This window comes from Molossus molossus, unplaced genomic scaffold (assembly GCF_014108415.1).
Source record: "Molossus molossus isolate mMolMol1 unplaced genomic scaffold, mMolMol1.p scaffold_m16_p_1, whole genome shotgun sequence".
Classification (NCBI taxonomy): domain Eukaryota; kingdom Metazoa; phylum Chordata; class Mammalia; order Chiroptera; family Molossidae; genus Molossus; species Molossus molossus.
The window spans coordinates 32,694,870-32,716,900 of record NW_023425344.1 but is presented as its reverse complement, the minus strand read 5'-3'; the positions used below and the strand labels follow the sequence as shown (position 1 = coordinate 32,716,900).

The following is a 22,031-nucleotide window of genomic DNA, read 5'->3' as shown; positions in this document are numbered from 1 at the left end:
AGGACATTTATTAAAGCTGGGGACAGTGGAACAAGGAAGGGCCTAGGATAACAGGAGAGGGACTAGGCGGGCAAATGAGCCTAGGCTGGGCTGCTCTGACTCACTAAGTCAGAGAAAAGGAGGTCTTGGGGACAGGGTCAGGGGGTTTGCCTGGGACCAACTCCCACTGCCCATTGCTGCCTGGTTGCTAGTCTCCTGGGGTTCCTTAGAGTTTAGGAGATGCCTGCCTGACAGGGAAGAAGAAGGGAAGACAGAGCGGGAGGAGGGGGAGAGGGGGGTAGAGGGAGAGGGGAAGGTAAAAGGAGAGGGTATGCTTCTGAGAGCTAGAGCTCAAGCTGGGACCTATAATATAAAGTTTAATTTCCATGCATAGCCTACAAGATACTTTATCTCATCTTGATTTCTCTTTCCAGATTCAATTTCTGGTAGTTTTTGAAATATATCCTACTCTTAGCCATATGGGAGTAAATCAAAATTCCACATGTATGCCTTTGACTTTCTTGCCTGCATACCTTTGGCAAGCTATTTCCTGGGCTTAGCGGATTCTCCTCTGTATACTCTTGTTGGAAAAAACTCACTTTACCCTGATCTATTGATCTAACTTCAATCTGTTCTTTACAGACATACAGGGTGATTTTTGTTTCGCATCTAGTCATGGTATACCTTGCTAAAACATTTTGTGGCATACAGTAATTTCATGGGCCATAAATTCCAATGTGCCATTTCTTGTTTTTCTGTAATATATCTATATAATATACATTTTGGATATAACTTTTACTTAAATCTTTCCCTCAAGCCCCATACTCATGTGAGCAGGAAACTTAAACCAGTTGTTTTCAGGTTCATTTCCTTGTTTAAAGATTTTCATCATTTCAAGTATACATTCTGTCATTTCTTGGTATCCCTCTTCAACTCAGGATAGCATCCAAGGTGGAGAGGCTACTGGTGTCTACATTAACAAAGGCCTCTGTTCTGAGGTCATTTGCTCTTCTCTGACCTCCACTGCAATGGATAAACTATCTCTTCCTGTGGTTTGAGGTCTTAAGCATATATCCCCATTGGTATTTGCTGAAACATCCTTTGTCCATTGCCCTCCATTTTTATAAGACATGTGGCTGAAACACTATTTCAGGTTCTATGACAGTTAACTGCAGCTCTATGTCAGCCACTCAGGATCACAGGGTATGACTGCTGTTTGATACTTCTCTCTGTGAAATGTAGTAGACTAAGGCTTTCATCAGGCATATTTTCCTGTCACCTTCATAGCCACCTCTACTCTACTGCTCCTATGCCACTGAAAATCTGTCCCTGAGTGACAGCTGTCAAAACTTCTCTATGAAACCCTTCATCTAAAACCTTTGTTCAGGGACCTTTCTATTAGTCCTGTCATTCTTTGGGGCTTTATTTGGAGGACAGGACACAGGTAATCCCCAAACATAAAGGAATATCTCAATTAGAATCTTATAACTGAGACTTCCTTGCCTTATTAATATTTATTGGGTGATGTGTGCATTCCCACAAGACTCTTAGTTTACTGAACACAATAAATGTTTGTTGAATGAACAAATGAATGACTCAGCTTACATGTCCCTGCCCTTCTCAAAAACAATTTTTCTATTTAGTATTAAATATTTTGCTCTTGATGACAGTAACACTGGCTTTAATCTTAGTACAAAAAAAAGCATGACATTGGGGTTACAAGAGGTGAGAAACACCAACTTAGAAAAAGGCAGAAAGAACGTGATTTAGTGTAATCACAGCAAAATTAACCATGGTCAGCACTTATGGCAGGAGCAGAACTTACTTCCTAGTGTCAGAAACTCATGAAGAAGAAGTAACCCCATCAAGAAAAAATGCATTTCTTAAATATCCCACTATGCTCCAATAATATTCCAGGCGAAGCTCTTTTTTGTTACTTGCAGTTCTTTTTGACCTCTGTAGATGAACAATAGATTTTTGTAAGATGATACATTATAGTACTGGGAAGGTTGAAAACTGCTTTTGTAAGCTAACTCAATGCTATAGTGCTAAGTAATCTTGTCTTCTGATACATTTTGTAAGAAAGTTTGCTCTTTGAAGTCATATAATTGAGAATGGAGCATCCTACTCTTGGCCAAAGAATGTAAGCAGGGGGGATCATTTGATGCAGAGAAGCTGGATTTACAACCCAGGTGCAGAACTATAGATAAGGAGTTTGGGGACACTACATTTCACATTCATCTTAACTTTATAGTGTCCAAGGAAACAGGACCTTTAGTCTGTCTGTCACTCCATGCTGGACAGACTATACTGTTCCTAATCGAACTCTAAACAGTGTTCCTAATGGGACATAGCAAAGCCACACAACCCCCCTTTAGAGTGATTGCTACTTTCCTTCCTCAGCCCTGCTTCCTTCCCTCCTCCCCCAGAACACAGATCTGTGATTCTGTTTCCTCCATCCCCTTTCAGGCTCATTCAGCACAAGTCCATATCCCATTAACACCTCCTGGGTTCACTCTTACTGAGCTGCTCCAAGGTTTCCTATTGTAAACATTTTGCCTTCTGCAGCACTTAACAAGCTTAACCCTGATGAGCTTGTTGATTTTTTAAAAAGCGCTTAGCTGTCACTGTGCTTGCAAAGGAGATAATATCCTATTGCCTCTATCAGCAACAACCAAACTATGTTTTTATATGAACATTGTAGTCCAGCGTGCTAAAACCCAAAGAATCGATGGTCCAGGAACTGGACACTCTCAGGAGGGAGAGGTCCGCGGCCGCACGGAACTGGGGTGGACTCCCACGCCGCTGACCCGAGAGCCAGGCACGCGCATGCGCACCGCCCACAGGCCGCGCCGCCGTCCCTTCTGCGCCGGGTTTTGCATCCGGGTCTTTGGGCTTCGCGTTCCACCCGTTGGCCCGGGTCGCTCCGGGGTTGCTAAGTGTCGGCTGTTCCGGCCTTTCCAGCGTCGGAGGAGCGGGAGGGCCGGCGGGTGAGTGCAGGGGTATGGGCCAAGAAGGGGAGTCGGCCGGGCCATTGATTGCCCTGGGGTGGGTTGGGGTCCGGGAGCCCCGAGGAGGTGGGGGAAGGCGGCTGAGGGGCGCGACCAGCTTTACAGTGGGCCTCCAGGAGGGGGCTTCCCTGGCCCCTGCTCTCTGGGGGCTTTCTCCTGACACTTGCCCAAAATTCGTGTCATCCTCACTTGCTTTTAGCCCTAGTTTCTGAAGTGATGGACCCAGCAGCCACGCAGTGCGGGTGGGGCTGCAGCCATCTCCGCTGCTGGTGGCCCCTCTTGGATCCCGCACCCCCATTCCCCTTCCGAGTGGGGCTCAGAGACCCTTCGGGGCGGGCGTAGTGCGCGCAGGGAAGAGCCCAGAGCAGGGATTCCGGGTCCAGGGTCTGGTAGAGACCGATCCTAGACGATGTCGAGACTCCCGTCCTGCGAAGTTCCCATCCAGCTCTCAAGTTCTGCGCTGGAGCAGCCGCTTCTCCGAGCGACGTGCCTCCGAAGTGAATCAGCACCTGGGCGCGATGAGGAAGCGGTGGCGCTGGTCATTTTTTGAGCGCTCTCCGGTTGTCCTTCCAGAGAATTGCCCAGGACCACAGGCGTTTGGATCTCCGAGGATTGGCAAAATCACCTTTTTAAAAATCTGTATAAATGTGGCACATTCTGCTTTACTCTGGGCGAGGTGATTCATTTGGGTCTTTTGGGAGTGCCCCAAAAGTTTAAACAACAAACAAAACTTCCCTGTACCTCATCTGACTTGAATCTCTTGCCAATGCAGTCATCTTGTGTGATGTTCTTTTCCAAATTTCACCTGATGGTAAGAATCACCTGTGATATTGGTAGAAGTTCGGGTTCCCTGAAACCCATTTCAGAAATACTATGTCCAGTGAGAGGGGCCTGGGAATTTATATTTTTAACAAGCAAATACTATTTATCTTTGTGCCATAATTCTAGATGTTGGTGATCATAGTCGTTGTTGTTCTGCCAGAATTCTAAATTGTTATGTTCATAAGGACATCGTTTAAGTTCCATATATTCATTGTAATGAGACCTATTCCCATTAATTTAAAGAATTTGACTTGTTACATATGTCAAGTGTGTGGGTACAGAATTCAGGACTGCTGCTGAAGTAGTTTCTAAAAGGATTGGTTGGGTGACAGATCCATTTAAATATAAAACCAAATTAAAACCTGGAATTATGGAAATATAAAACTAAGAATTAAAATCTGGGAATTATGGTTATAGTGTAAATATTATAAATAATGATGATGCAAAAATAATACATCTTACAGAAATTGGGATGTAAGAAAACACAAGAATGCAGTTTTTCTTTCACGATAGTTGGTCAGTCCACATTGTCTAAAATGGAATCATATAGCTTTTAAATGACTCTGCTCTCTTAATATTTGGGTAATATGTTTTCTTAACTTTAGAGTACTCTTTTAGGAACTGAAATTACTTTGTGTGAGGAAATTTTTTCCCCAAAGATCAGCAGTTTCTTTAGTTCATTTTGGGTTTTTTTTTTTCTTTTGTTGAACGTAGCAAAAATTTAGTGCTAAGCCTTTTATTTAAAATAGTATGTCAAAACCTATATATTCCTATTAAGCAATGTGACCCCAATAAATTTAATTTAAAAAATTATCTCAAATAAAAGTATCTTTAAGTACTCAAAAATTAGCATATCTAGTATGATCCCATTATTAAAAATTATTTCTATACATTCTATTTATATGTGTGCATTAGACAGATATCTGGTCACCATGTTTCGGGTCAATCTGGAATAATTTATATCTAATAGAATTATTTATGAGTGATAGGATTTGTGTAGATTTTTTACAACTTAATTTGTACCTTTCTATATTGATTGATATTTTTTTTAAAGTGCAGGTATCATTTTTATAAAAATGTTATTTAATAAAGGGAGGTTTGGTTTTTACATTTTTTATAGGGAGAATTCTGGATTTTAGTAAATAACCCCAAAGTTGCTGAGTAATCATTACCACCATTAATTTGCAGAAATGAGTACTGTTTTGTTTGCCTTTATGTTTGTTTTGTGTTGATTTATACAGTATCCTTGTAGATATAGTGAGTGCAATGTGGTGTCTTTATTGTAAATGTGCCTCGATACGAATTCTGGCTTTGTCACTTAGTAGTTGTGTGACCTCAAATTGTGTGAGTCTCTGTCCTCATCTAAAACTGGGCATTATATTTACTTTAGCAAATTGTTGTAAGGATTGAGATATATATTTAAATAACCTAGCCCACTGCCCATGAACCGAGGTGTGTTCAAAAGAGAATTACTGTTTTAAAAGTACAGATTGTATTTGTACACATGCATGTCCTTCTTTTTTGAAGTCATCAGTGTGTTACACTTACATTTATGTGTCTGTAAATTGCTTAAAGTGTTCTATAATGGATTTTCTAGGTTTGAACTTCTTGTCCTGGAAGCTGTGCATCACCATAATGAGGCTTGTAATTCTTGATAACTATGACTTGGCTAGTGAATGGGCCGCCAAATACATCTGTAATCGCATCATTCAGTTCAAACCTGGAAAGGAAAGATATTTTACACTGGGTTTACCAACAGGTAATACACAAACTTTTTTCCCATTTTAGATACTTAAGGTTATAAGATTGAAGGGTTTCCTTTAGTAAAATATGTGTCCCCTTTATTTCTTGCCATATCACTGATTGAACATATTAGTAGATAAAGCTGAAAATAAATCTGTCTGTATATGTATCTATCTATCTATTATCTATATTCTGTCACTGTTTTTTGTTTTGTTTGTTTAAATTCTATCTCACTTGCCACTACAAAATACAAAGAAAATATCCTAACTGAAGTAATGGTCAGAGTATTTTTGTTGTTGTTAATCACTCTCCCCTCCCCCCACTCCACGGGATATTTTTTCATTGATTTTTAGAGAGATTCGGAGGGAGGGAGGCGGGGGTGAGAGAGAGAGAGAGAGAGAGAGAGAGAGAGAGAGAGAGAGAGAGAAAGAGAGAAAAGAAAGAGAAACATCACAGTGAGAGACACACATAGATTGGTTGCCTCCCACATGAGCCCTGACTGAAGCTGGGGAATGAACCAGAATCCCAGGTACACGCTCTTGACTGGGAATGGAACCCGCCCCTTCCATGTGTGGGCCAATGCTCTAACCACTGAGCAATGCTAGCCAGGATTAGCCTTCTTATTAACTATTAAGAGGTACCTAGAGTATGTGCTGTTGCCTCGTAATTCCACCTTAGCTGCCATATTATCCTTATAATAGCCTATTAGCCCTTTGCTGTTTCTGTGTTTATTTTCTTTCTATTATAATAGTATTATAAGGGAAAAATTGCATATTGTTATATTTTCATGACAGGATAACCATAAACATTCATTACATATTTTATTGGATTTAGCTCCTTGTTAAGGTTTTTTCTTTAAAAAATAACCAAGTGAGCCCTGGCCGGTTTGGCTCAGCGGTTAGAGCGTCGACCTGCGGTCCTGAGAGACCCGGGTTCGGTTACCGCTAAGGGCGTGTACCTCGGTTGCAGTTTGTCCCCGGCCCTGGTCGGTCGTGCGGGTGGCAGCCACTCGATTGTGTCCCTTTCACATCGATGTTTCTCTCTCTCTCTCTCTGTTCCTCTCTCTCCCTCCCGCTCTACCTGAACAAAAAATGGAAAAATGTCCTTGGGTGAGGATAAAAAAATAAAATAAAATAACCAAGTGATGTTATTAATCTTGTGGCACTTTGTTTGATATTGTAGACTCCTACAGGAAAGAGTATTAGACCTGGAACCAGAGCTGCTACTTTCTTGGTTACAGCAAGGCATTTGTTCTACTTCCCTAAGTCTCAGTTTCCTTACCTTTTAGAAAGATAAGGATAATAACAGCTTACAGTCTGTTTTGAGGTTCAAATAAGAGTGCTTGTGCAAATAAGTATCCCTTGTATACTGTAAATACTATATAAAGTTCTTCCTGTGTGTTTTATTTAAAGAGTATTTTCTCCTCCTGCTCCTCCCCCATACATGCCAGCTACATAAAAGATACAATCATAATATTTTTTCCACTTGCATAGTTTCCATGAAAATCACCTTTTAGCCCACCACGTTGATTTTTTTCTGTTTGCTGTTTTGTTTTTTGTTTTTTGATCCAGTGCAGTAGATCTTGTTGAGAATAGCAAAGAGGGACGCTCTAAAATTGTACACACCCATATTGGACCTCCTCAGCGACCACAGTTCTGATATGTGAGCCCCAGTGGTTGAACCATGGCCTTCATATCAGTTTTCATACTGTAAACCTGGGCTACATTCAGGCTAGTTAACGTAATCATTCTGTCTTAATTATGCTATAGGAGTAAACAGTAATTTGAGTGTGGGGGCTGAAAGACTTCAGAGTCACAAATGACAACAGTGCTAAACATGTTTTTGTGTAGTTAGATATGAAGCTTTTGCTTTATTTTGGATAGTATAACTGCCTAGTAATATACCTGCCAAAGGTGTATTTCTGGAAAATCTATGTTGGTGTTTCCCACTTTTCTCCTTCATTGACCATTGACAGTGTTAATCGTGCCCCCCCACCCCCACCCCTATGCTTTTGAAATTTGAACATACATTTCTGTAATTGCAAGTAACTTGATGTATTGTGCAACCAAGCACAATTTCTCAGGTATACCTGCTAATTATTTATTGAAGTGATTTTAACAAGTTGACATTTAAGGGCCTGCATCTGTGGGCCTGACTTACTTCCCTGACTTATTTCCACCATTCATTCCCCTACACTGAATCATGACCTGCAAATTAGCCAGCTTTTAGTTCAAAGAATAGGCCTGAACTTGCTGGCTTTATTTTTACTCATGTTCCTAGTGTGTTATATAATGAAAATTATATGGGCTCTGGAACCAAACAATCTCTTGAATCTGGCTTCACTGCCATGTGATATTTGGCAAATTCCTTAATCATTTTGTCCCAATTCTTTCATTTTCATAATGGGAAAGATAATGCCAACTTCCCAAGGATGTGAGATTTACATGAGCTAAATGTATGAAAACAATAGCAATGAATCTAGCACATGGCAGGCACACAAATGTCATATCTGAACCTCCTCCCATCTTTCTTCTGTTCTCAATCACAACTCACCCCATCTTTGTTGGAATCCACTCCTTCAAGACTCAATTGAAATGCCATCATCTTTGATCCTTCCTCCAACAAGCAAGACTATAGTTTTCTTGGATTCACTATAGTTCTCCAGACTTCTTAAGGGTTATTTATAATATTATTCCTTCTGTTATGTTTATTTTGCATCTTTTGAGTTCTAGGATAGAAACAGTCTTAATCCTGTTATAGTAAACACTTGCTAAAGCTTAGTTATGTTAGTAAATAAAGTATTGCAATATTAAAATGAATTTTCTTTAATCAATACATCCTGCACTATATCTTTCATTGTTTTTTCCTTTGGCCACTTTGATTAAAAAGTAGACAAGCATGTTCTTTGTTATCACCATTATGACAGCTTCTCACTTTTTAATTTATATATCTTTTAATTAAGGAGAGATTTATATAACTATTCCCTTGACAATGAAAGATAGACACAGAATATTTAAGCTTCTAGAAGGAAGAAGGAAAAACATGTTTATCCATTTTTTTTAGCCAGATTTCATATTAGTGGGCTATAGTTCTTTGAGAAGGAATTAAAAAATTTAACCACATAAATTGTAAAAAATATGTTTTTTTAATTGATTTTTTTTTTTTTTTAGAGAGAGAGAGGAAGGGAGAGAGAGATAGAAACATCAGTGTGAGAGAGAAGCATTGATTGGCTGCCTTCTGCACAACCACCACTGGGGATCGAGCCTGCAACCTGGGCATGTGCCCTTACCGGGAATCGAACAGGACCTCTCAGTCCATGGGATGATGCTCAGTCCACTGAGCCACACTGGCTGGGCTCACCACCTAAATTTTAAATTGTTAATTGCATTTTAAAACAATATGTATGCTTAACTATAAGAAAATCTAATAGTCTTCTGTTCTCTGAATCTATCTATATTGTATTTATTATTTAGAGCCACTTCTATTATTATCATCTCAAATGAGAGGCAATTTTTTTACTGCTCTAGAATTTGTGTGTGTGTGTGTGTGTGTGTGTGTTATTTTTGCCAGAGACTGTTTAGTTCTACCATACTTCTCCCTGACACTTAAGTAGAAATTTTGTGTGCAGGTTTTTTGTTTTGTGATGGACTAGAAATCAACACTCCAACCCAAAGTGAGAGGACTGAGATGCTTGCTGTAAGAATGCAAGCAATTTAGCTTTCTGGTTTGTAGTTAAAATGACAAGCTGTAGCAAATTCAGAAAACAAAGGGAGGCCATCCTCAAGTGGCTAAATACATTTATTTTTATAGTGCCATGTCATGAAGGACTGTGAGAGAATTACATTTGTAAAACAGTAAAATCAGGAACTCAGATGAAGTACTCAAAGCCAAGATCCCATTTCCTAGAAGTCATTTTGCATTATACATTTAGCCGACACATGATAACAAATGAGAAACAGGAGTTCCAGGTAAAAACTTCTTCATACAATCCTTGCCAGTTTCGGAGGAGTCTATTTGAAAAGGGATAATATTTTAATTTAAACTTTAGTTTTACTTTTGATATCAATATATGGTCAACACTTGATCCATTTATGTATTCTTTATGCTACAAATCCTCTCAAATTTTTTTCTCAAAAGATAGATGTTTTCTTTGAATTCAGATGTGCTTTCTTAAAGTTTCTAATTTTGGAATATACAACATTAATTCCAAATACCTAAAAACTCAAGAATAATTTTCTGAACTATAATTTTCTGTTGACAGATTTCCAACTTTATCAGCAAATTCTAGTTTATTAAAATTTCAAAGTACCTTGAAAAGAGACTAATTCAACATATATTTAATTGAATACATATTTAAATTAATAATTATTTGCCTAATAAATTAGAAATATAGGATAAAGTTAATCTAAACTTTTAAATTCGATTTTTAAGTTATTTTAGAAATGTAAATTTTATTTATTTTAGGGAGCACACCATTAGGATGTTATAAAAAACTAATAGAATATCACAAGAATGGAGACCTTTCTTTTAAATATGTGAAGACCTTTAACATGGATGAATATGTAGGTAAGGTATATTATTTGAATATATTTTTGGGTGTTTTATATATATATAAATATTTTAAATATTATTATTATTTTTTCCTTTATTGATTTTACAGAGAGAGGAAATGAGAGGGAGAGAGAGATAGAAACATCAATGAGAGAGAACATTGATTGGCCACCTCCTGCATGCCCCCCACTGGGGATCGGGCCTACAAACTGGGCATGTTCCTGACCTGGAATTGAACCCGCGACCTCTTGGTGCGTGGGTCAACGCTCAACCACTGAGCCACACTGATCGGACTTAAATATTATTTTTAATTGATTTTTTTTTGAGAGAGAGGAAGGGAGAGAGAGAAAGTTTGATGTGAGAGAAACATCTTTCAGCTGCCTCTTGCATACCCCCTACTGGGGATCAAGCCTGTAACCTGGGCATCTGCCTTGACTGGGACTCGAACCAGGACCTCAGTCCATGGGATGATGCTCAGTCCACTGAACCACACCGGCCAGGCCATATTATATTTTAAATAAAATAATGTACTTTGAGAATATTTAATATATTATTTGAAATTATGTTTTGAATATAATATTAATATAGTTCTGGAGTTATAATATATAGCCTTGTGATGCATTTGGGAGATTATTAGTTAAAAAATATATATTTTTTGCCTGGCTGGTGTGGCTTAGTGGTTGAGCATCGACCCATGCACCAAGAGGTCACAGGTTTAATTCCCAGTCAGGGCACATGCCCAGGTTGCGGTCCAAATTCCCAGTGGGGGGCATGCAGGAGGCGGCCAACTGATGTTTTCTCTTATTGCTGTTTCTCTTTCTTCCTCTCCTTTCCTCTCTATAAAATCAATAAAGAAAAAATTTTTTTTTCAAATCTCTATCTTTTCATAATAGCAAAATATAGTAAGAAGGAATATGGGACTAGAAATCAGAAAATCTATATTCATCTTGAATTCTGCAGTTTAACAGTCTTGTAACTTTGATCTACTCTGTTCTCATTTTTCATTTGCTTTTTTATTTTTCCTTAAGGCCAAGTTAAAACCAGTCTTATTATAGGAAATAAAGTAATATGTATGTAAAAGTAATTAGTAAAGATTTTCCAAGTATAAGGATATTTTTATTTATTTTCAAGTGAAGCTTTTATAATTTATTGATTGTGAACTTGCTTAACTAGAAACATTTGCGATGCATATAAACTGTTAACATTTAAATATAATAAAACATTTTAATGGTAGTGTGATAGCCAAAGAACTGTGGTGATTTGATATACTTTGCAGGCATATAGGAAGAACACAGGAGGAACATGGACCAATATTTTAATTGTATGGTTAATTAATTTATATTGAGATTAACACATAAATCAGTTCCATTAGTTAAAATTTTACGTGTTTGAGAAATGGAGTATAGTGACTAAATGCACATGGACTCTGTCTTTGAATTCCAGCCCCTCTATGAGCTATGTGACTTTAAGAAAAGTATTTAACTTTTCTGTTTTTCATTAATCAAATGGGAGTGCTAATATTTCCATAGATGTACAAATTAATTGAGTTAATGCATACATGTACAGTAGTTAAAATAATGTCTAGTATATGTTCCACATAAAAATGCTTTTAAATTGAACATGGTATAGAAAAATTATATATTTTAAATAGTATGTAGAGCTTAATCAGAAAAAGTTTTAGATTCATTTAGAAAATAATTACATTTTTATTTATTAACTTTATATTTAGGACTTCCCAGACATCATCCTGAAAGCTACCATTCTTATATGTGGAATAACTTTTTTAAGCATATTGATATAGATCCTAATAATGCTCATATCCTTGATGGGAATGCTGAAGATTTACAAGCAGAATGTGATGCATTTGAAAGTAAAATAAAAGAAGCTGGAGGAATTGATCTTTTTGTTGGAGGTATGTAAAACATTTTGTCATTAATCATTTGTTAATATTTGCATTAGTTGCTATTAATTTAAAAAATCTTACCATTCATTTTATAGTGTAAAGAACACCTTTTACTACCTATAATACACACTTATCTACTAATTTCTGTTATACTTTATTTTAATAAAAAATAATCTTAAATTTGCTTGAAATTGTTTAAGTTACATCTTTAGAAATAGGTCCCAATCCCTGTCAAATTCTTCTAATTACCTCTTTAGAGTTGACAGTGTCAGCGTACTACACCTTACAAAACAAGTGATGTGTTTCTTTTCCTAAGTGATAGTCTTATCCTATTTATTTGTTTTTAATTCTGTTTATTTTGAAAATTTCACACATATACAAAATTTAGTAAATAGAGAGTGTAATGACCCTCCATGTGACTATCATCAAGCTTTAGTAATTAAAAATTCAAGATCTCTCTGTCTTTTTTTTTTTGGTCTATATCCCCATCTACAATTTGTCCCCCTCAATTATTTTTATTATTATTGTTTTTAATCCTCACCTGAGGATATTTTTTATTGATTTTACAGGGAGAGAAAGGGAGAAAGAAAGAGAGAGACATCAATGTGAGATGTGAGGGAGAAACATCAATTGGTTGCCTCCCTAATGTACCCTGACCAGGAATTGAACCTGCAACTTTTTGGTGTATAGGATGATGCTCAACCAACTGAGCAACACTGCCAGGGCACCCTCAATTATTTTGAAACAAAATTTTCCAAATCATATGATGTTATCCTAAAATATTTTAAATATATATCTAAAACTAAAGACTTTCTAAAACACATAAGCATGATACCCTAATTTATGCTTCAATAAAGAGACTTAACAACTAAAGAATTATTTTTTACAATTATGGGACAATTAGGACAGTTTTAACACTGTATACTTGCTTATACTTAGGAATTATTCTTTTTAAAAGTATAGTAACGGTATCAGGCTTATTTTATTCTTTAACTCCAACCCAGCTTTCTTGTCAAATTACAGGGTTAAATCTCTAAAAGTTTGCATGTGGAACAGGTGCATTTTAGCGTTTCTGTGCTGGTCACTTAAATTACATTATCTCACTAAGAAATCAACTAAGAACGATGTAAGATTTTATTTATCAGCAGCCTTTAGTTAATATGAATTAAGCAGTATAATTATCTTAATAAACTCCAAAGTGGTTAAATGTTGAAGTGACTTAATTTCACTTGAAATTTATGTGAGTGTGTGTGTGTGTGTGTTTATGAGTGCATAACTATCATTAAAAATATGTGGAAGAGTTTCTTACTTTGTAATGACAACATTATTTTCTGTCATCAATATGAAGCATATGAGGCAGCTAATTCATTACCATCAAAATAGTATGGTAATATTAGAATAACATCAACTACACTAAAACTAAGGTAGTTTTTTGGCAGATTCTTTGGTATTCAGCTAAACACACTAAAGTTCGAAATTAACATTAAATTCTCTGGATATATCTTATAATTGATTTATTAGAAGACTGCTGAATTACATGAATTAGATTTACAGTAGAGCTGTATGATGTTAATTTATGGTTGAGGTGGCCAAGTATGGTTGAGAGGGCTGGTTGCCCTTAGGGGAAATTGGGTTTTACAATCAGACATAAATTTGCATCCTGTTTTGGCCACTTATTATCTGTGTGACCTTGGGAAGTTAATTGAAGTTCAGTATAATTAACTCATTTGTCAAACAGGATTAATGTTGACCATTCTATAATTGTGAGAATTAACCATGCTAATACATGTATAAAATGCTTTGCACAGTGATTGGTATGTAGTTGGTACTCCATTAAGTGTTAGTTTAGTCTTCTCTTTCTCTCTGAACTATAGATGCTGAAATAATTCTTCCTTAATTTACTAAATGTTCTGCTATTATACTGAATTACCTATATAGGTATCCAGCATGATTGAAATAATCTCTTTAAGGAAATTTTTTATCTCTGCCTAGGTCCTAGAACCAATATTAATTACTTTCTTTTGTATATAGGATGATTTTTGTTTGAGCAAGAATCCAAGTTAGACATTTTTCTTTTCAAAATAGAAAAGTTATGTGTGTTAAATAGAATTTGCTAATATTACCTCAATATTTCTGGAAAACATTTGCACTCCACTTTGGTCCATGTGGCGCAATTCTGAGATAATTACTATTTGCGTTTGCCAGTATCAAGGCTAAGGCAATAGACATTTGGGAATGTTTAAGTAGGTGCATTACCCATGTGTTCTTTAGACTTTCATAACTCCGAAATCTAGTAGTAGGATTACTGAAATATATGTATATACTTAAACTGTTTATTTTACTTATCTCAAGAAATGTTTTCACTTATTTACTGTTATACAAAACATGTTATTAGAGATTTATTATTAAAAATGGCTGCATGAAAAAAAAATTTTTTTCTGCTTTTTCATAGAAGACTTGTTTTTTCTATTAATTTATTGACTTTACAGAAAGATCCATGTGGCATATCCCTTAGGGACTCATTGTGAGGAATTTACTGGGGAAAAAACTGATAAGAACTCTTTAGCTCTAGTTTGTCCTTTTGCTTGCTTTCCAGAAAGCATTTATACCTTAACATAATATTTAAGGCTGAATCTCCTTTATCAAAGATTTCTAGTAGAACTTGCTTCTTTTCCCGTTGCTTTAAGTCATTTCTCATTTCCTTTTAGCTAAAGTGTTTTGGTGTTTTGGTGCATTTTCTCATTATAAGCCACCTTACTTCTCCCTTGCAAACAAATGGTACATACATTATAATTATTTATCACTGACTTGTACTACTAAAAAGACATTTACTTTGTTTTCTAACTGATTTTTGTCTTAAGCTTTCTGTAGTAGTTCCCCCTGACAAAAAAGTTTAAGAGGATTTTCTTGCCTCTTCCATTAACATCTTTATTTGTAGTCATGTGATAGTCCAGGGTCTGAGAGTTTATATTTATCATTCAAAGGACGTAATTACTCTGTGCATAGGGAATATAGGGTTAGCTTATTGCATTTTCATTGAACTTTTTCCTATTTGGGATACCCTGTTATTGAATGTGTACTCATGAAAGAATCTCATTTGATTCTTTGCCTTTGTTGAGCTAGGTTTGTTATTATTGGATTTTCAAGATGAGGCTTGGTATCTGGGTCTTACCACTTACCCTTCTTTTGTTCCAGGATTTCTTTAATAAAAACACTAAGAACTGAGCCAATTGGGATCAAAATATCAGCTTTATTAAAGGTAAAGTTGGATTAGAGATTGCAGGTTGGGTTTGAGGCAAAAAGGGGAATTTAAGAATTTTAACCCACCCTTGCTCACTCCTGGAGAATACAGCAGGAGCTCCTCCCCTTCCCTCAGAAGAAAAGAAAAAGGAGGAAATGTACTCTCTGAAGTTCTCATTCTTCATCTGGTGACAAAAGTGTTGAGAGAAAGAAAAAGGTATATCATGCTATCCCTGATCCACTCCAGCAATAAAGTACACAAACATGGAATTTCATAAATACACTCCAAAGGCATTACTAACTTTAAAATGATCTTAAGATAATTTGTTTGTTTGTTTTTTTTAAAAAGAAGACAGTGTGGAAAACCTTAACACTTCCTTTGGTTTACATGATTAGATACTTTAGTTTGCAAGTAACAATAATCTACTGAGACCAAAAGTGAAATAATTGGAATGATTCTAAGTAATTCACAGAATTGATAGAAGATTTGAAAAAAAAACAAACCAAGTCTTTGGAAGAACAAGCACTGTTCACAGATCTCCAAAGCAGGAACTCCTCGATCCTCTCCTGCTGTGCTTTCATCCAGTGCCTCAGCTCTAGATGCCTTTTTTCTTTCTGTACCCCTGGTATCAGAATTTCAGGAGAGAAACTCTTAATTGTTTCAGGGTGGAACAACTACTTATCCCTAGACCATAATCACTCTGCCTAAGAGACATATAGGTATTAGGATTGTTCTAACCCCTGTTGGGAGGGGAGCAGAACAGGGTAAAAGAAGCAGGGAGAAACTATGAGCATATCAAAAATAGCAACCATCCATTAATTTCTTCAGCCATTGTTTAGTGAGGGTCTCCTGTGTGCAATGTGTTGTTCTAAATGGTAAGGATATAGTAATGAAGAAGATCAAGTTTTTAATTTCATGAAGTTTACAATCTACCTCACAGAACTATAGGCACACAAGAAAGACATAAGGTTGGGGCAAAAGTAGGTTTACAGTTGTTTGAGTACACGAAACAGAGTTTATTTTTGTATTATTATTATTTATTGTATTCTTTTTCATACAAACAACTGTAAACCTACTTTTGCTTCACCCTAGATAATCCAGACTGAGATTTTAGAGATGTTTCATAAAGACTCTGATATCTTAGTTTCAGTTTAAAAATTGAATAAGAATTAGCCATCATTTTTAGATTCCATGATTTTTTTTTTAAAGAAAGTTTTAGAAAGCTTTGTGAAACATTATGCACATTTAAAAAATACAATTTTATATTAGGAAGCTCAATATCTGATAGTTATTCGTGGTCAGTAAAGGAATGTATTGACCCTTCTCCATCATGAACCATTGCTGATAATGTCAGTTTTGCTGTACATATTTGTATGACCCAGTCACCAGTGAGACTACTAGTACTGATCTTGGAGGGCTTCTTTTTCCAGAACTTTTTTTCTTGGTTCCAACCCTTCCTCTTTATACATATATAGAGAAATATAAATATGCAGGAAGACATATACTTAAGAGGTGAAACAGAATAGTTTTACAAATCTAGAGAGAAATGCCTGTCTATAATTTAAAACTTGTATTTACAAGCAGATATTTAATAATGGAAACAATCCATACATATTAACCCCATCTACGTCTGGCTTCATGCCTCCTCATTAAAAATTCCAGTTGGGCTTTGGTAGTAGTATATACTTCCTAAGGTTTTCATTTATTTCTTCTTCCTTCAAAACCAAGTTGTCATATTTTACCTTCTCAGAATTCTATGTTAAGAGTCAGTAAAATATACATATCTGTCATTAAAGTAAGTATGCAGATTACAAATATAACATATTTGACTCAGAGAACCAGTGGATTTAATATTTTTAAACATCTTTATTGTTGAATGTATTACAGACGTCCCCCACTTTTTTCTCCCATTGAAAGCCTCCTCCCTACTCCTGTCCCCCTCCTGCCTTTCCCACACTATTGTCTGTGTCCATTGGTTATGCATATAAGTTCTTTGGTTTAACTCTTCCTGTCTGCCCTCCTCGCTTTCCTTTGGTTCCTCATTCTAACAATCTGTACTTCTTAATCTCTTCCTTCACCTATCCCCCCAACCTCCCTTTTATCTAGCAACCAAAAAAAGTTCTCTGTATCCATGAGGCTGTTTGTGTTCTGTTTGTTCATTTTGTTTGTAGATTCGATTGTTGCTAGGTATGTATTTATTGCCATTTTATTGTTTATATTTTTGATCATCTTCAAGAAGACCCTTCAACCTTTTATATAATACTGGTTTGGTGGTAATGAATTCCTTTAGCTTTTTCTTGTCTGGAAAACTCTTTATATGTCCATTGATTCTAAATGATAGCTTTGCAGGATAGAGTAATCTTGGTTGTAATCCTTGCATTTCATCACTTTCAATATTTCTTGCCACACTCTTGTGCCCTGCAACGTTTCTTTTGAGAAATCAGTTGACAGTCTTATGGGAGCTCTCTTGTAGGTAACTAACTGTTTTTCTCTTTCTGCTTTTAAAATTCTCTCTTTCTCTTTAACCTTTTGCATTTTGATGATGATGTGTCTTGGTGTGGGCCTCTTTGGGTTCATCTTGTTTGGGACTCTCTATGCTTCCTGGACTTGTTAGTCTGTTTCCTTCACCAAGTTAGGGGAGTTTTCTGTCATCATTTTTTCAAATGGTTTTCCAGTTTCTTGCTCTCTCTCTTCTTTTGGCACTCCCATGATATGAATGTTGGTACACTTGAAGTAGTCCCAGAGGCTCCTTACACTCTCATTTTTTTGAATTATTTTTTCTTTTTGCTGTTCTGATTGGGTGTTTTTTTCTTCCTTATATTCCAAATCAATGTTTTGCTTCTTGGCTTTACCTAATTTACTATTGATTCCCTGTAAATTATTCTTTATTTCAGTTAGTGCATCCTTTATTTCTGACTGGTCTTTTTTATGCTCTTGAACTCCTCATTAAGTTCTTAGAGCAACCTTATAACCAGTGTTTTGAACTCTGCATTTGTTAGATTGCTTATCTCCATTTTGTTTAGTTCTATCCTGGAGTTTTGTTCTGTTCTTTCATTTGGGACATGTTTCTTTGTCTCCTCATTTTTGCTGCCTCCTGTGTTTGTTTCTATGTATTAGGTAGAGTTGCTGTGTCTCTTAGGCTTCATAGGGTGGCCCATTATAGTAGGTGTTTTATAGGGTCCAGTGGCACAGCCTCCCTGATCTCCCAGCTGGGCCCTCGAGGTACACCCTTCTATTGTAATTGAATCTTGATTGCTGTTGGCACATCAGTGGGAGGGATTTACTCAGGCTGATCAACTGTGTCCACTCACCACTGACCTCTGAATACCTTGGAGGATCAGCAGTGCAGGGGCCCACCACAAAGAGCAAGACTTACCTCAGCAGGGCTCCAGTACCCACTGAGTCCACTCCTTGAGTGTGTTGCTTGTGGAAGTGGTTGGGTGGTAGTGCTTTGACGTGGTCTAAAGCTGTCTACTGGGTGTGCTGGCTCTGGGCAAGGTCAACCACTTCCTGTATTCTACCCAGAGCCACCAGGAATAAGCTACAAAGCGATCTGCCAATGACTGCTGCTTGTGCTGGGCTTGGAGGTGCCCAGGTTAAGCCAAGCTGTGAACCAAGGCTGACTGCTTCTAGTGTGAGGCCTGGGGCCACTTAGTGAGAGGTATGGGGCTCCTTGAGGCCAGATGATGCTTGTTTGAGAGAATTTAGGAAAATCAGAATCATGAGCCCAGATAGGCCAATCCTATGGTAAAGCCACTGGATACAGCTTGGGTGGGACTGAAAATTGGGAGGGGCAGGGCCTCAGGGAATCACCAGGGTGGAGCAAACAGTGTGGGCCAGGTTGATGGAGATTTGGATATGGCACCTGCCTGCTGGGTCCATGGGGGAAGGGCTCACCAAAGGAATAATGGCCTCTGCCAGCATGTCTGTCTGGGAAAGAGCTGCCTCTCCAGCTCTCACCTGGATGCCAAACAACTCCATTCTTCCTCACATGTCTCTGGTGCCTTTTGAACTGCCTCCCCCACACTGGAGCCTGGAGGGAGTGAGTCTGAATAAGTCCATATGTGGGCCCTTTAAGAGGAGCTGCCTGTGACTCCAGAAGCCTCAGCCTCCCTCAGCCTCAATCCCTGGTGGCTTTTCCAGCCAGAAGTTATGGAGACTTCTCTTCCTGGCACTGGAACCCTGAGCTGGGGGGCCTGGTGTGGGACAGATCTCTCCTCAGGGAGGACCTTTACAACGGAGGTGTGCCTCCTGATTTTTATCCGCCACAGGTGGGTATGGGACCAGCCTGTCTGCGCCTCCACCCCTCCTACCCATCTTGATGTGGCTTCTTTAATTTTGTAGTTGTAGGACTTCCATTCAGCTTGATTTCAGGCGGTTCGGAATGGTGGTGGTTCCGTAGTTTAGTTGTAATTTTGATGTTGTTGTAGCAGGAATGAGTACAGGAGTTTTCATTTTTTATTGAGGTTGCCAGAAATCTGACTGGTAGGGTACATGCAAATGAAGCTTGATTCATTATGCCATAGAAAGCTGCTTGATTTTATAAAAAATACTTCTAATTTTTTTTCAAATATGGAATGTCATATTTTTACCTGAGTTTTAGAGACATTCCTTGAATATTAGAGCTGGCAGTAGATATTGAAACAGTTGGTTGTCACCCATATTAAGTCATAAAACCAATATAGTCAGTCACATTCCCTTTTGTATGTTCTGTGAATGAAATGGAATGTAATCCACAGGGGCTTGTATGGCTCCGAGGAAGGGTATTGTTTCATGCAGTTTTGTTTTAATTATATTTATGTGTGTATGGGTGTGTGTACTAGATTGCAGCATCAGATGTATTTCTTACAAGAGGTTACAGTAACAAAAAGTTTGAGGAAAACTACTACCCTGGGTAATATCTTGTTCAGTCTAGATATTTTTATAAGTAAGAAAACTATACTACAGGGAGGAGGAGGAGTTAATTGCCCCATCTAGACTAGAACCAAGCCAGTTAAAGGGTATAAAGACCACTGGGTAGGAATCAGAAAATTTAGATTTGAGTCATCTTAGTTGTTACTAAATTGTTACTTTAAACAAGTCATATATTATCCTTTAGCATTTCCTTTTGAGTTTAACAAAAGGTGGGGGAGATGAGGGAAATAGATATGCCTAATCTCCCTCACATGATTGTTAAATATATGGTATTGAGATGATGCATATGAAAATGCTTTATAATGTAAAGTATTATTCTAATATAAGGAGATACTTAATTTTACTGCTCTAGGAATCATGCTAGTTAATTGCTAAGCATATGAAAAACATTGAAGTACTTGTTGCATCAAATACAGGAATAAATATTTTAATGTAGCATTAGAAATTCAGCTATCAAATAAATAAGGTAAGCATGATTATTACCATTTCTTTGCTCTTAAAGACATGTTGAATTTTGAAAGCCTTATTTACTCATCTATATTTGTGTGTATTTCTTTTTAAAGGAATTGGTCCAGATGGTCATATCGCTTTCAATGAGCCAGGATCCAGTTTAGTATCAAGGACAAGATTAAAGACTCTAGCAATGGACACCATTTTGGCAAATGCTAAATATTTTGATGGAGATTTATCAAAGGTGCCAACTATGGCTCTAACAGTTGGTGTGGGGACAGTGATGGATGCTAGAGAAGTAAGAATTATATGTTCCTTAATGTTTTTTCTTTGATATCAATAGATATTGAAGGAATTAGGGTGCCAAATTAGTGATAATTTGGTTGCATCCTGATCACATTTTTAATCGTCTAGCTTTCAATAACTTGTCAGTCTCATTGCCATGTTTAGAATTTAAATAAATAAGGTCCTTTTTCTTCTTTTTTTATTTAATTTATTGGGCTGATACTGGTTAACAAAATTATACAAGTTACAGGTACATGATTCTACAGCACATCATCTGTACACTGTACTGTGTGTTCACCACCCCAGTCAAGTCTTCTGCCATCACCATTTATCCCTCCTATACCCTCCTCCACCCCCCCCCACGCCCTCCAATAAGTCACTGCACTGTTGTTCTTGTTCATGAGTTTTTTCTTTTTTGGCTCTATCGCTCCACCTCCCCACCCCACCCCACCCCACCCCCGCCAACTGTCAGCCTGCTCTTTATCAATGAGTCTGTCTCTGTTTTGCTTGTTAGTTCATTTTGTTCATTATATTCCACATATGAGTGAAATCCTATGGTACTTGTCTTTCTCTAACTGGCTTATTTCACTTAGCATAATGCTCTCCAGGTCCATCTATGCTGTTGCAAATGATAAGAGTTCCTCCTTTTTCATAGCTGCATAGTATTCCATTGTGTAAATGTACTACACCTTTTTTACCCACATATCTGCTGATGGACACTTGGGTTGTTTCCAGATCTTGGCTATTTTTAAAATTTTTAATTGGGTTGTCATCTTCCCTGAGAATAGCACAACAAATTATAGTCAGCTCATGATTATAAGTGGTAAAACAATATGGAAACCGTAAACTCCATTCCTTTCTGGCAGCCAGATGAGACAGTTTCAGAGGATAAAGTACAGACAAGGGAATGATGAATAAGTAACTAATTTTGTTGTAAGTATATCTAGATTTGAACTTACAAATCAAACTGTCATTCAGAATGTAGGAATTTTTCATCTAAAAGTCATCAGTATATGAAAAATCTTTCAAAGACTGAAATTTATTTTGAAAAAAACATTTAGAGAAATCTTATTTCTAAAATATGAAACTGAAAGTTATGTGAATATTTCTTACCTTTAACAAGATTTAAGTT

The 22,031-nt window shown here is 37.1% G+C and overlaps 1 protein-coding gene across 2 annotated transcripts in view; it reads left to right on the top strand.

The window, feature by feature from the left end:
• The first annotated feature begins 2,875 nt into the window (after positions 1-2,875).
• GNPDA2 (glucosamine-6-phosphate deaminase 2) overlaps positions 2,876-22,031 on the top strand; it is a 31,937-nt gene continuing 12,781 nt past the window's right edge. The window contains exons 1-5 of one of the 2 annotated variants that reach the window (XM_036244796.1): positions 2,876-2,969; positions 5,410-5,571; positions 10,020-10,121; positions 11,836-12,018; positions 20,728-20,912. In XM_036244796.1, coding sequence (XP_036100689.1) covers positions 5,448-5,571; positions 10,020-10,121; positions 11,836-12,018; positions 20,728-20,912 — 594 coding nt within the window. In that variant the 5' untranslated portion in view covers positions 2,876-2,969; positions 5,410-5,447. Of the gene's footprint in view, positions 2,970-3,595; positions 3,802-5,409; positions 5,572-10,019; positions 10,122-11,835; positions 12,019-20,727; positions 20,913-22,031 lie in introns of those variants that run through there. The other variant, XM_036244794.1, reaches the window with a different exon arrangement.